Source organism: Centrocercus urophasianus, unplaced genomic scaffold, assembly GCF_019232065.1.
Source record: "Centrocercus urophasianus isolate 14NV4802_14NV808 unplaced genomic scaffold, USGS_Curo_1.0 seq_10, whole genome shotgun sequence".
NCBI classification, from domain to species: Eukaryota; Metazoa; Chordata; class Aves; order Galliformes; family Phasianidae; genus Centrocercus; species Centrocercus urophasianus.
In genome coordinates this window covers 81,432,370-81,446,745 of record NW_024884142.1, presented here as the reverse complement: position 1 = coordinate 81,446,745, position 14,376 = coordinate 81,432,370, and the positions used below count along the sequence as shown (strand labels likewise).

At 37.4% G+C, this 14,376-nt stretch overlaps 1 protein-coding gene across 2 annotated transcripts in view; it reads right to left on the bottom strand.

Moving 5' to 3' along the window:
* Positions 1 to 14,376, bottom strand: part of HHAT (hedgehog acyltransferase) — a 147,166-nt gene that overhangs the window by 49,119 nt on the left and 83,671 nt on the right. For both annotated transcript variants that reach the window (XM_042824838.1, XM_042824848.1), the window contains one exon: positions 6,060 to 6,204. In XM_042824838.1, coding sequence (XP_042680772.1) covers positions 6,060 to 6,204 — 145 coding nt within the window. The remainder of the gene's footprint in view (positions 1 to 6,059; positions 6,205 to 14,376) is intronic.

The following is a 14,376-nucleotide window of genomic DNA, read 5'->3' as shown; positions in this document are numbered from 1 at the left end:
ATTTAAACTTGGCAATCCTCCAATAGTTTGCACACAGAACGGCAGCCCAAACCAATACAACAGAAAGTAGCAGAAGAACATACTTTATGCTTTCAATTCTAAAAAGAAGCCAAGCCGAACAAAGGTGAAAATTTGCTTTTATACAACTCTTAGCCTCTGGGAGGTGAAAGGGGGTGAACTGCTTCTGCATTTCTGCAGGCCAAAAATCTGGTTTGCTTGGCATCTTGCCAGCTCACTTCCCAGTGAACTGCACCCACTAAGCAAGGTTACATAAATGATTACAAAAACAAGTTTCCTTTGTGCATGAAGAGGAATGAATCATTTGGAAAAATGTGACATCTTTAGTACTATTCTCGCCACTCTGCAATATTTCTCTAAATTATGCAATCCATCAATATAGCATTCATAAATGTATTTTGGGGGGGAAAATTGACCTTAAATTTCTGCATAACTGCTGAAAGTGGGACTTATGAGTGAAAGTGAAAATCTGGAGAATCTGGAATGCTGGAATACCATATGGCAGCTCCCCTACAGCACAAGATTCCAAACCCAAACAAAGGCCACCTGAAAATGTGAACACCAACTCTGAACAGCCAGTCATTGCAGTAGACTCTCCCACCTTCTTCCAGTTGCAAATAAACTTGAATGAAGCTCTTACAAGAGGTGCACAGAACACAGAGTTACAATGTCCAACAGAAGCTTTCTATTTAATGACACTCCCTAATTTATTTATTCCACTTTGTTAGCGTTTTTTAGCCCTTAAAACGTGTTAAATCTATTAACTAAACTAACTAGCAGTAATCAGATTCTTAAGAGGGAGATGTGTGTGAACTGCTGGCCATCATGAAATATTTTCCCTACACTCATTATTGCAGCAGATGAGGCATGTAATCTGCAACATTAGTTAGCTTTGTGTAGATACAATCTTGCATGAGCCAGATCACAGCAAACAAAAATTGACACAGCAATATCTTATGTTTTTGTTTGTTTTGTTACTGATATCTCCCTCATACAGCAATGGAATTACAGTAACTTAAAGCTTTTAAATGATTAAGTTGTTGAGCATCGAAAGGGATCTCAACCACTAATACAGAAGTGATTCTTTTAACAGAAATCTTTTTACTGTCTTCAAAACCAAGGGCAAAACTTCTAAGGACAACAGCATTCCAGGACCATGTCTTGAAGCATCCTGATACCCTTTGAAATTCACAACTCATTCACTACATGATCTATTTAAAAAGAAACAATTAAGCTCAGAGATTAATCCTCAGTGATATAATATAATTAATGAACAATGTAATTTGAGTTTAATGTCATAAGATAATGATCTCCTACTGTTTTTGCCAAAGCAAAACAAAAATTCCACATTTATGCAGATTACAACAAAGGTATTACACCAAACTCTTTGTCACTCTCAAACCTTTGAATCTCCTATGTCACATTCATGGAAATTCCCACTTGTAATTCAATGGCTAAGATGTTTCATGGAACACAATATGAGGTAGGGTTGCAGAGAAGTGAAGATGTCCATAAAGCTGGCCAGTCACTCCTTAATGGTAAGAAAATCTTTTTACTCACTATAAATTAACCAAATAACCCTGGTTAGCATAAGATCTATTTTTGCTTAAAGCAAGTTGAAAGAGAAAACTAGAGGCAAAATAAAGGTTTTCCATTTTCAATTAAGTATTTGGAAATTAGCTTTAGTTTTATATAAAACAATTGGTTTAAAACGCTTTTAGAAATATTTCTAACAAAAACATTCACATATGGTACTACACATTCCATCCCAAAATGCTAGAAGAAAAGGTCAAACGTGAAAGAGCAAATATTTCCAATTTTCCTGACAGTATTTGCTGGTAGCTTAAAATTGCACCATCACTTCCACTAAGTTGTATCTTGCTCACAGTGCTACGAGATATTTCCACCACCTGACTCCAACTTTAAATGGAAATAGTCAGAACGTTACTGAAACTGCCCTTTTATACATTATCAAAGTCCTTAATTTGCTAAGGAAAAAAATAAAATAAACCTCCAAAATCCTGCTGTGTTGCACACAGATTTCTGTCAGTTGTATCTGCTGATAAACTACCTACAGAAAATAGGGCTTGAAATAGGTCTGGAGGCCAATCAGGGGTTCCTCCTGCACCAAGACAAAATCAGTTGTCAAATCAAATCAAAATCAGAGAAAATTCTCCACTGCTTGACAGATTTTTCTCTACCTGGAGACTGTCCTCCAAAGACTGCAATCCAACAGCCTGCCTCGATAATGTGTTTTGGTATTTACTGTGCCTCACAGTTTGAAAGTTCCTCCTATCTCAACTAAAGCTTCCCTGCTACCTTTCACAGACATTTTCAGTCTCTTGAGCTCACTGGGAATAGTGACTAGGTTGTTAACACTTTCTTTTCGGAAATTTCTGTTTTCTTCTATCTCTCCTCAATGCTGTCCTCTCAGAACAAAACAATGTCATTTACTTCAGTTTCATGGCTCCTAGACTCCCCACTATTTTGCTGCATTCTGCTCTCCCTAATTGTCTGATTTTTTTTTGTTTTTTGTTTTTTTTTTTAACCCGGAGTAACCAAAACTGGACATGTTTTAAGTTTAAATATCAGAATGTCAAGCAGAAGAGGTTATTTTATGCATTTCATACTGCTGTCAGCATGTCTTGGCATAAGGGTCTATTTTTGTTGGAAGTGGCATGATATTGTTGCTTCACAAAGTTTGCAGCCTGGTACAACGGTCAGAGATATCCTTCACTGCAGAGCTTCTGCCTAGCCAGCCATTTTGGGCTCCTGCAGTAAATCATTTCTAACTGGGGTGAAATTTGCTCTTTGCTGGCTGCCTACTGAAGGACATGTTCTCAAAGGTTAGACATCCAATCTAATCATAACTAGTCTGTACAAAACAACTCTGAATGAAGTGAAGAGTGACAGTGCATCTTATCCCATGCCAAGAGGCACTATTTGCAATATAGTGAGGTAAATTGGATGGTTAAAGACTGGTTTATAGTTGAGTTTAACAACAGCTGTCCAATGTCTAGACAGCTAATCAAAGTAAAATACACCTCCAATGCACTGTGCGTTTTCCTCATTGATCTGTACTCTGTTCCTCCTAAACTAAGAAAGGAGCGTGAAGCATTTTATGCATTTTATACCTTTTGTATCCCTCAACATACTTGTGTCTCCTCCCAGTTTATTACCTTCAGCCATGCTTGCTAAGATAATTCATTCTGTTAACCAAAAGCATTACAATGCTGCCCTTCCAAACAGGTCCCTCAGCTGTAAGTTAAGTTTTAGAAGCCGTAAGGCCTGTCCAAACAGTTGGAGAAAAAAAATTTAGAACAAATACACATAGATAACAAACACAGACACCTGTTCCTGAAATTGACAGCAATGCTTGTAATGATGCTGAGAAGTTCATTTTGAAGCCAGATGAGTTTATTTTCCATAAGAAGAAAGCAGATAATAAAAATTCACTGCTACCTGTCAGTAATGCAACAGAGCTCATAATTTCTGACTGGTACACACTGGGCACATGAGGTTTTAAAATACCGATATTCACTTCCTTGACAGACCTGAGAATTCCACGCACAATACCTGAAGTTCCACCTAATTGGAAATCTGATTTCTGCTTTGAGATGTATTTTATTGCTCAAGTTGGGCATCCAGGACCTTGAATAATTTTGCTAACGATCTACAAATGCCAGTTCTATTTATAAACTGTGTGATGCAAATCTATTCCTATCTTCCACCTACTGTTATGCATGCAAGTTTGTATACAAACAATTCCATGAGATTTAAACAAAAGAAGGAAAATGACTATTCTTGTGCAGCTGATGTGCATGCAGGTGGACAGCTTTCTGCAGTTATTCTTTCATACTGAGCTCTACTCCTTACCTTAGAAGGACACATGAGTAGGTTTGTATTATGTCTTCTATCAATCAACATTTAAATTTACTTTAAATTGAAGACAACAGTTTTGAATAGTCCTTGAGGACTTGACTGGTCTGAAACGTACAGCATTTATTCAATCGTATGCAAACTGTAGTGGAGCAGGAGTGCAGATGCAATGAAATCTCAGCTGATTCTCAGTTACTGTACGTTATTTGTGAGAACCAGTAGTAAATACGCTCACAGTCATCCGTGTGATCTGAGGATACAGATAAATCTAGCTTACCTCTTAGTACAGTACTGTATTTGTACCAGCACTGTACTATTTGTACTAGTACAGCATGAGCTGCACAAATCAAAAGCCCTTAAGTTCTAAAGTTGATTTAACACATTATGGAAACACATCAAGCATGGTGCCCCTGCTTGAACAGGCTTGTTGGACCAGATGATCTCTAGAGGTCCTTTCCAACCTCAACCAGTACGTGAAACAAATTGCAAATAATCAAATTAATTTGTGCTTACTATCTCAGACACCTGGTATCTCTTAATAAAAACCTACATATAAAATCAAAAAAAACAAAACCAAACAACATAACCACTCTAGAAAAACAATAATTGATCTGATTTAATGTTGTTTTACCTGTTAAAATATTGTCCTCCTTGGATTCAAAAAACAGCATTCAGTAACTGCTAATCACAGAATCACAGAATTGTAGGGGTTGGAAGGGACCTCCAGAGATCGAGTCCAACCCCCCTGCCAAAGCAGGTTCCCTACGGCAGGTCACACAGGTAGGCATCCAGGCAGGTCTTGAACATCTCCAGAGAAGGAGACTCCACCACCTCCCTGGGCAGCCTGTTCCAGTGCTGCATCACCCTCACTGAAAAGAAGTTCTTGCGCACATTTGTGCAGAACTTCCTATGCTGCAGTTTCCAAAATAACAGTAATACCAGAATTTTATTTGAAAATAGTTTGCCTTAAGCTATAAAAGTGAAAGGAAAATGTCATTAGATTTTTTTTTTATCCATAAGGTTTGATGCTCAATTCTTCTTCTAAACTTATTCTCTTAACCTGTGTTTTCATACTGAGAAAGCATTTGTCAACTAATTGTGAAGAAGGAGCAGAATTTAACAGGAAACGAAGCTTCTGTCAAGAAAACAGTGAACAAATCTTTCATGTTTTCAGACCAAAGCACAAACACAAATATTCAACTTCATCCTGCCCAGCATTAACAAGAAAAGTCAACTACTTTTTATGCTAAAAATGTGACCACCTCAGTGCTGCTTCAACAATTTTTCTCTTAAGCAGAGAAGATAAATAATTCATTTATTCTACATAACTTACTCTCATCATATGGATATTCTTAAGTAGGACTCCAGCACTGATCACTAAAGCACCACAAGGAACATAAGGAAAAAAGACTGCATGAAGGAGGAATGGAGGTGTTCGTAGGGGAGAACTTCTAGGCACAGAAACTTCCCAGTACTACTTCAGCAGGGAAGCAGGATTCCTCCGCAAGACCTTTGTTTGACAAAGTAGCTCTCCAATAGCAATAAAAACCTCAGAAATGAAAACTGGCCTTGCTTATGAGCTCTGGCTAAATAAAAAAATAAATAAATACATAAAGCTGTATTTATCCAGTGGTTGAGTTCACAGCACAAAGCTACATAATGATTATTCAACAGTATCACAAGCTGATATTGTCACACAAGATCCTTACATTAGGAAGGTCCCTACCCTGACAGATCCATTACAAAATCAGTGTCAATCACTCAGTCATGCTGTAAAAATGCAGACATAATTCACTAACCATCTGCAAAATCAAAAGAGCTGGCTTTAGTATATCTTCTCCTATTGATGAATGTGAACTATAGAGAACAAAAATCCCACCTGGCTAACCTATCACACATTTACTATTCAATCTTCAGTGATTTCACTGACAGAGAAGCACGATAATTCCTTTCTGTACTTCATGGGAGAAAGCCAGTGTTACTTTATAGTCACACAGCCTGCATCATTATTTAGATTGTATCAGGCAGATTTTTGATGGCTTTGAACAGGAACAGAAAAAAAAAGTTCCTCCCAATTTGCAATGAGAAAGAACCTGGCTCAGTCTATCCATGGTAATTTTTGGAAAGTTCTATTATCTACAAAGCACATAAAATAAACTTGCCTTCCATAAAGATCCTGTTCCAGTAGATTTTTCCAACATGATTTCCTCCAAGAAATATCAGATTTGATAAAATCAACATTGAAGTGCAAACAGATGCTAGGACAGCATGAAGTCGACGATGAACTCTTGGCGAGAAGAAACGTTCCTGAGGGGCAAAACAAAAGGTGCAGATAAAGTTAACAGCCCCTACAATTTTTCAAGCATTGTTAGAAAAAGACATTGTGGTTATGATAAACAATGTTTAACACAAGCTTAAATCCTTATGGATTAGCTCCTAAAGCTTTTAACATATCTAGCAGAACTGCAAGAGGGAAGATTTAGACCAGATATTAGCAAGAAATTCTTTATTGTGAGGGTGGTGAGACACTGGAACAGGTTGCCTACTGAGGCTGTGGATCGATGAAAGCAATCAAGGCCAGGCTGGACGGGAGCAACCTGGTCTAGAGGGAGGTGTCCCTGCCTATAGTGGTTGGAACTACATGATCCTAAAAGTCCCCTCCAGACCAAACCATTCTATTGTTCTATGAACTCCCACCAATGCCATTTAACTTAGGGTAAGATTTTATGACAAAAGCAGGAATGAATCATAGTTAAAGTTCAAAGGGACTTCTGGAGGTCACCTAGTCCAACATCCCTATTCAAAGAAGAGTTAGCTAGAGCAGAACAATGTCAAGTTGGTTTCTTCCACTTTACAATTTGGTATCTATACACATGGTAAGATCCCCCCCGAGACTTCTCTTCTCCAGGCTGAACCCTACACTCTCAGTTACTCTTTATACAGAACATGCTCCCGTTCCCTTTCACCGCTTTTGTTGTATTTTGATGGACTCATTCCAATACATCCCTGCCCCTTCTGTACCAGGAAACTCAGAACTGGACACAGTTCTATATATTTGGTGTCTTAATTTTGCTTTTTAGATGTAGTCCTTGAATATCTTTTTGTTGACAGTGTACGCAACAAACAACATGCTTCTGGGGCTGATAATACTTTGTAATGGATTCCCTATGAAGTAAAGCACATCAGTACAAAACAAGTAGCGTAAAAAAATTCTGAATTTGTTCACACTTTGGTTAATTAATTAGAATTCACTGGAAGAATCTAGTCAGATCTGAACTGGTGATTAGATTGAGTCTCTTAATAAACAGATATTTCCATATGAAGATTGCTTAAATATATATGCAATCCCAATACTTTTCACTGCAACCATTGCTGCTCGTATTTGAGAACTGTAAACACCTGTTGTAAAGTTCCTGTATTGTTGTCCTAATGATCCAAATAAAGCAAGACTATCATACACTAGTTCACCTTTTTCTATATTTATATTGTGCATTATCACTAGAAATGCGAATGCGGCAAGGGAGACTGCAGAAAGACTGTGAAAGAAGTAGAAAGCTTTAGCTTTCTCCAGTCCTCATATCTTGGGAAAATACTACCTCATTACACTACTGCATAAAAAGTAAAATCTTGTTTATCATGTCCCCAGGCTGAAAGCTTCCTCATATAGTGCCTGAATCTGTAAAAGACTGAGTGCAGAGTAATAAGCATTCGCCAGTGCATGGAAACTAAGGAAAATATCAGGAGGTGCTCAGCCTTCATGTCATAAATGACGATGTTACAGAAAACAGTCTTGTGACTATAGCATCAAAAAAAGAAAGAAAAAGCAAACCACAAAAAAACAGACCAGTAATTAATCTTTAATAGCTGCAGCCAGACTACAATTCATGCTCAGATACCTGAAACAAAATTAGCACATGGTCAAAAGAGACTTAAAAATACATTTCTAGACAAATTGCTAGTTTGCTAGTTCTATAAGCATGGGAACAAATGTTTCAACTGCTTGATTATTAAGTTACAAAATTTCAAATAAATGAATTACAAGCATAAAAACATAATTTTAATGTATTACTGCAAAATAGATCTCTGGTAAATCAAATGTTAGTCCCAGCAGGAACTATATCTAGTGCATGAGTCAGCCTGAGCCAGCACAAAAACACAGATAGATAAGCTTCTATCGGCCTATATGTCAATATCATAACAGTCAATCTTCCATAAAACCCTGGGAAAAACACCCACATGTGAATACAGAGAGTGAGATTTTCCTCTGAAAACTCTGGATCAAAACTAGTGTATGATAGGGCAGAGAATATAAGAAAATTATACAAATATTCACGGACGCAGTTACTTAGTAAAATAAGTAAAATCTCTTTCTCTTTTTAGTACACTGCATCCCCAAAGTTGCCCATAATATTTTCTTTCAGTTCCCAGACAGGTATCTTGCCTCCTTCTGAAATGTACAGTATGAATGTGTATTCCCATATAGCAAACAAAGCATGTGCCTTTTTACAATGCATAAATGCATACAGATGAAATGTTCCAAATCTTGCTATTAAATCTGTGTTAACAACCAAGTTTAATTAAGGAACAGCTATGGACTTTTGTATTCAAAGTCACTCTTCTTACATCGTGTTGATCAATTCAGACTGTAGCTTATCTATATAGCATATCACTAGCATATCTATTCTCATTCTCCTTTTCTCTAACAAATTTCTGCATCAACTCCACAGAGAAACAGTTTCAGTTAGGGAAAAGAGTTAGAGATGGGCAATCCATCAGAGAGTTTGTGTTTGATGGCATTTTCCACTAAGCAGTTGATTCGAGCCAGTAAGTTTGTGGGGTATGTCTGTTTTGCAACCCAAAGCAATAACACTAAGGCAAACAACATGGCCAAAAAAGCTCTGATTTTTTTTTTTTTTTTTTTTTTTTTTTAATGAATACAGTTACTAAAAAAATAAATAAACCTGTCACATAAAATACATCATGCTCTACAAAAGTGCTATATGTTAAACAGTACAAATGAAACATAAAAGCCTTTGGTCGTTTATAAGGTATAAGTTTAAGACAGAAATGATTCAGACAGAAACTGAACAATTTCTGGGCTGTATGTAGCTAATTTCCACTAATGTTGCTAGGCATCAATCCAAAAAAGCAGTACAAATTTTCTTGAGAGTCTCTGATGTCAGTGCAGCTTTTACCCAGCTGCCACAAAGGTAACAAATAAAAAAATTCTCTTAACATCTCATGTCATCTGAAAAAGCTAACTATAGGAGTACTTGAGTAGTTACTGTGCTCAAATTATTACACTAGTCGTATCAATGTATGTATGTATGTAGAACGACTGAAATTGCTCTTGATATTCCATAGTAACATTTGTGATTTAATTATCTACCAGCATTTACATCTTTCTGAATATAAAACATGTCATTTTCATCAAAGACGACAAAATAATAGAAAACAAAAATCACAACCACAATTCTTCATTACACAATTTAATGCCTTTAACAATATATTCCATTGCAATGATTTTTTTTCTGCTGCGTCTTTGCCTCCTCTCCTTTCCTGTTGGACATACTGTCAGGAAAGTGGTGAAAGAGCATGTCATGTTAAAATGACACTGAAGCTATAGCTGCCTGGATGATACTCCGGAGTTTGCAAGTATACATCTTTACAGAGCAAAACAGATTCACAATATTTATTTCTTTTTGAACTACCCTTCCAGAGACTTGGTAATCCAAGCAAACAAAATCAGATTGCATAGTAGAACTGGAGACCCAGTTGAATGTTTCTCATAGGAACACATGTGCTGTGGAATAAAACTCTCGGATACGATGGCCAGCATGACATGAAAGATGTGCTTGAGACTACAAACTGTAACAGTATAGATTACATTACTTTATTTTCATCTGCCTTTGGTTTTCAAAGGGTGAAAAGACTCTAGTACATTTTTTAGTAGAGTTGCCCAAGTTTAAACATAGAATATTTATGATGTAATTAGTATCTACAGATTTAATCCTAACCTAATCAACCCTAACAGTCGATCTGTAAAAAATTTTATAACAAAATATAATTTGTGCTGTTTGTTGTGTTGAAGAAGTCAAGTAAATTCACTATGCAAAACCTAGTCCTTCCATTATGTTCCACTGCCTCCCAAACATACAAAGGGAAGCAAGTATTCTTCTCAAGGCCACTACAGCTCCATCCTTTCAACTTCTTTTTACTAGAGAAGCAATGTTTAAAAGGTAATTTAATGTCAACTCATATGTACATTAGAAGAATAAAATTAAATCTTCTTTCCAATGGGCTGTTCATATAGGTTGTAAAGGATTTTGGCAGGGAGGCGATGAAGCAACTAAAATTTGTGGGATGTTACAGTCACTGTTACAAGAGGAGCATAGATGTGTCCTTATGCATACTAGGGAAATCAGTGGAAGGAAAATCTCAGATTGCTAATTGGAATGCCTGTTACCAGTGTAATCTAAGGACCTAAAGTTCAGCTCATTGCTCTCAACCAAAGAGTAAGGCCTATTCATGTTTGCTTCTCTACCGAAGAGAGAGAGACCATCCTGTCAATCTCAAAAGCAATTTAAAGTGCTTTCTTTCCAAAAATATTCCTAGATAAATAAAGGTCAACTCTTCAAAACTGATCTCTGAGCCTTCGTAATCACCTCCATTAACACATGAGCAAATACTTCAATGCCTCCCTTGAATTTGGGTCATCCGCAATGCAGCCATTCGCCAAAAATAACAGCAACATAGAAAAGCAAGAGAACAGGAGAAAAACTGAAAGAGAGCGAGGAGCAGATGGGACAGTGGGAAGGGAAGTGATACATCCTGACTAACAGTTATTGGCTATTTTATCTAGCTTCAGTTACGGACACTGAAATGCAGGGCAGGGTGTGACTGAGCAGCTGGGGGAGCAGATGGGATGGAGGAAAGGCTGCAAGTTGTGACAAAACTCTGCCAAACAGAATGTCAACGTATTTATTTTCTGAAGTGAGCAGTAGAATGGGCTGAGTCCAAGCAGTGCAGCAACTTCTGAACGAACTTGTTAATGCACATTGTCAATGGGTAATAGTGACAAAAGTGCATTTGAGGGACTGCAGAAATGGAGGGAGGGCGTACACGCAGTCATTAATAAAATGTTGGTAAAAGTCAGGCTTGAGAAGCAGCAGAAGCAATGGAAAGGCAGCTGATAAGAAGTTGAAATGTCACTGGGAGATCTCTTCCTGCTCCCCGAAACTGAAGGAAGCTGGTAGACGGGGTAACAGCAGAGACTTTACTACACAACAGAAGAAGAAAAGCAACAAAAATAAAGAATTTGGTTTGAATACAGATGGAAAATATCAATTTATGAAATAATGCAGAAGAAATTATGGAATTCCCAGTACTGCTATAACAATAACAAAATAAGAAACAAGCCTGTAAGTAGGACGTAAGCAAAATGCGCTACCAAGATCTCATCCATCTACAATGTCTGCAGCAAACAGAAGAACAAACTTAATTTCCCACCAACATATACTGCACTCTTCAGTAATCATGTAATCCTTCCTGTTTGCTCCACACTCCATCTAGCTCTAGCCCAAACCCAACCCTTTACTTTTGTTTGCTTTACTCTTTTGGCATCTTGTTTTGCTTGTGGTTATCTCTCCCTTCACTCCAAGTCTAACTATGGCTTGGAGGCCAACTGTTGCTCCCCAAAGCATATACTTTCATTCCAAAGCAAATGTACAGATCAGCTCCCAGAAGGTTCACAAAGGAAGGAGGGCACTGACAACATTTTTCTGAGACAGGATGATGCAAATGACCTGTAATTCCCTACTGACAATACGTCACTTCTATAAAAAAAGGACCATGCAATTAAAATCAAAGAGTTGTCAGTTAAGATCTATGTTCAAAATAGAACTTGTTTCTGAACTTAGAAATAAATGCTATATATAGTATTTGAAAAGATACTCATTTTCTCTATTGATGCCTTACTAAACATTCAGTCATCAAAACGTTGTCTTGCACTAGAACCAGTTCATTTTTAGAATTTCCAGAAGATCTACATTTATAGCATTGCTCAGCAAAGAGCCAAACCCCTTTCAGTTTGAAGAAAGCCTCCTACCAGCTCGAACATACGCACCACAGTTAAGGATGCATGTGTGAAAGTTGACATAAGCAGAAATAAATTTCTGTGCTTATTCCCATATTTCCTCATCACCCTCAAAGAACCTGCCCAAACATTTTTTTAAAAAGTGGCAGCTTGTAAAAAGTGCAAAATGAACAGCATTGAAACACACCATCCTCGTTTTTGGTGGGTTTTTTTTTGTTTGTTTGTTGAAAGCAGGGAATCCAACCAAGTAATGACTCCTCCTTGTCCAGGTAGACATTCTTACCTTTGTCCTTCTAGTTCCCATTTTGCCTTTTCTGGCTCTCTCATCTCTCTCATCCACATTCTGATGTTTTTATTTTTTTAATTCTATCTAAATTGGAAGCTGGTCTAACTTGTCTAATCATTAGTGCAGATTTTTGCACAAGATTTTTGTCCTGCCCTTATGGTCCTCCTGCACTGCCACTGTGAAACAATACACACTAATAATCCCCATGGATACACCTCATAAACTCTTTCAACACAGACCTTATTTAAAAGCTTGGAAGATTCTCAGGCTCAGTTATACTGTGCATTATTGCACACAATTCTGAAAGGCACAGTGGAAAGAAGGGAGCATGCAACTCCTAGTTTCTATTGTTTGCACAAATTTTTAAGGTGAGAAACAGAGGAGGCTATACTGACATAATAGTAAAAAAGAACTGCATTATCAGATTCACATTCTTTTCACCCTTAACATGATTTGCTTCTCAAACTGCATTATGACTAGAGCACCAGAAAACTACTTGATGTCTCCGAAGTAGAACAGGAGGTAAATGATGCTGGATGGGAGAAATATTTATTTGTTATGACAACTGGCAGATACATAATGGGGTTCACAGCTAACGCTGCTGTCTGAAGCAGAGCAGCAATCACCTGGTTAAAGACAGATGAAAAAGCATAGCAGTGATGCCACTGATGGCATCAAAATTAATGTTTCTTGCACACTGTTGACAAAAAAGCAATGCTCATACTCAGAAGGTAGGAAATGATAGAATGTTATCTCTGAAATCCTGCTGCAGGCACTTACGTCACTGAAGCTTTTATCATATTGTAATGCTTGTCCTTAATGCAAAACACTTATCAGACTATTACTGAGTTTGCAGCAAGAACTTCCCTAAGCAAAGGAAACCAGAGGCAGAATGCAAGCGTGTGTCTTTCTGTGTTTGTGCATGTCTAGCAGGATTCTCTGAATGCTTTGGGATCCACTTCCACGAAAATAAAAGAGTTGAGAAAGTTGAAAAAATCAAGCAAGGCAAAACCATGGCAAGAATTTCTTGACTCAGAACTATTATTGGCAAAGCTGGAAGCAATTGAAAACTACATTTATCTTTCAGCTGCTCAGTATTAAGCATCACCTTGATAATTCAGCTTCCTAGTCCTAGGTACCATACATTAACAATCAGTGTTCACAAATCTGCCATGACAAACATTCTGTTCACATCAAAAGAAAGGAGTTTCAATTGATTTTGAGTCAAGAGAACATCTGCTAGTAGAGATTTCTGGTTAGAAGAATGTTATGATTGAACTCAGTGTTCAGGGGGAGGCAGGCAGAAGGCATTTAACCTCTGCCTCTAGAAATGCAAGATGCCTGCTCTTTGCTCCTCAGAGTATGACAGCAAGCTCTTTGCATTGGCTGGGTTTTGACACTATGAATGATACCTGTAACTCAGAAAAAGATTTCAGCACTGCAGGGTATCTGAATCTGATTAAAGGACTTTGTTCAACTTCCTTGCCTTACATTATTATACTTTCTCAGACAGTAAAGAGACCAACCCAGCAGAAGTCTACAGCAAACACATAAAAAGACTGAGAAGAAAGCATTGCTGCAATGCCTGTCGCTTAAATGAATCACCATGTTGCAATAAAAATGTGAATTAATTACTTAAAGCTATTAGTAAAGGAGAAAATGTGAGAGAGCCTTCTGAGATTAGTTAAACCAGTGTTACAAATATTCTTTCCAGCAAACAAAGCAAAATAAAGACCAAAGCCTAGTGTGTACTAAAGAACAGCTGGGCACACCGTGCAGTATCTCTCCATGTTCCAGTCCAGATCTCTGCAAGTTCATTTCATCATTTATTATGAATAACTATAGAAATGCTGATGCTTTGAGCAGAAAACACACGCAACCAAATTACTCAGATAAAAGAAAAAAGAAATAAAAAAAAAAATCCAGACCAGAAGAACCCTTATTACAGTCTTTGAAATTCTTCTAAAATCCTGTTCTATCCAGTGTTGAGATTGCAAATTATCATTGCCATGTACCTAGTATCCAGAACAAAGGAGATATTTCACCTATAGACACAAATATACAGAGTTCATTGTCCCAGTGGAAAAAAATCCCCTAA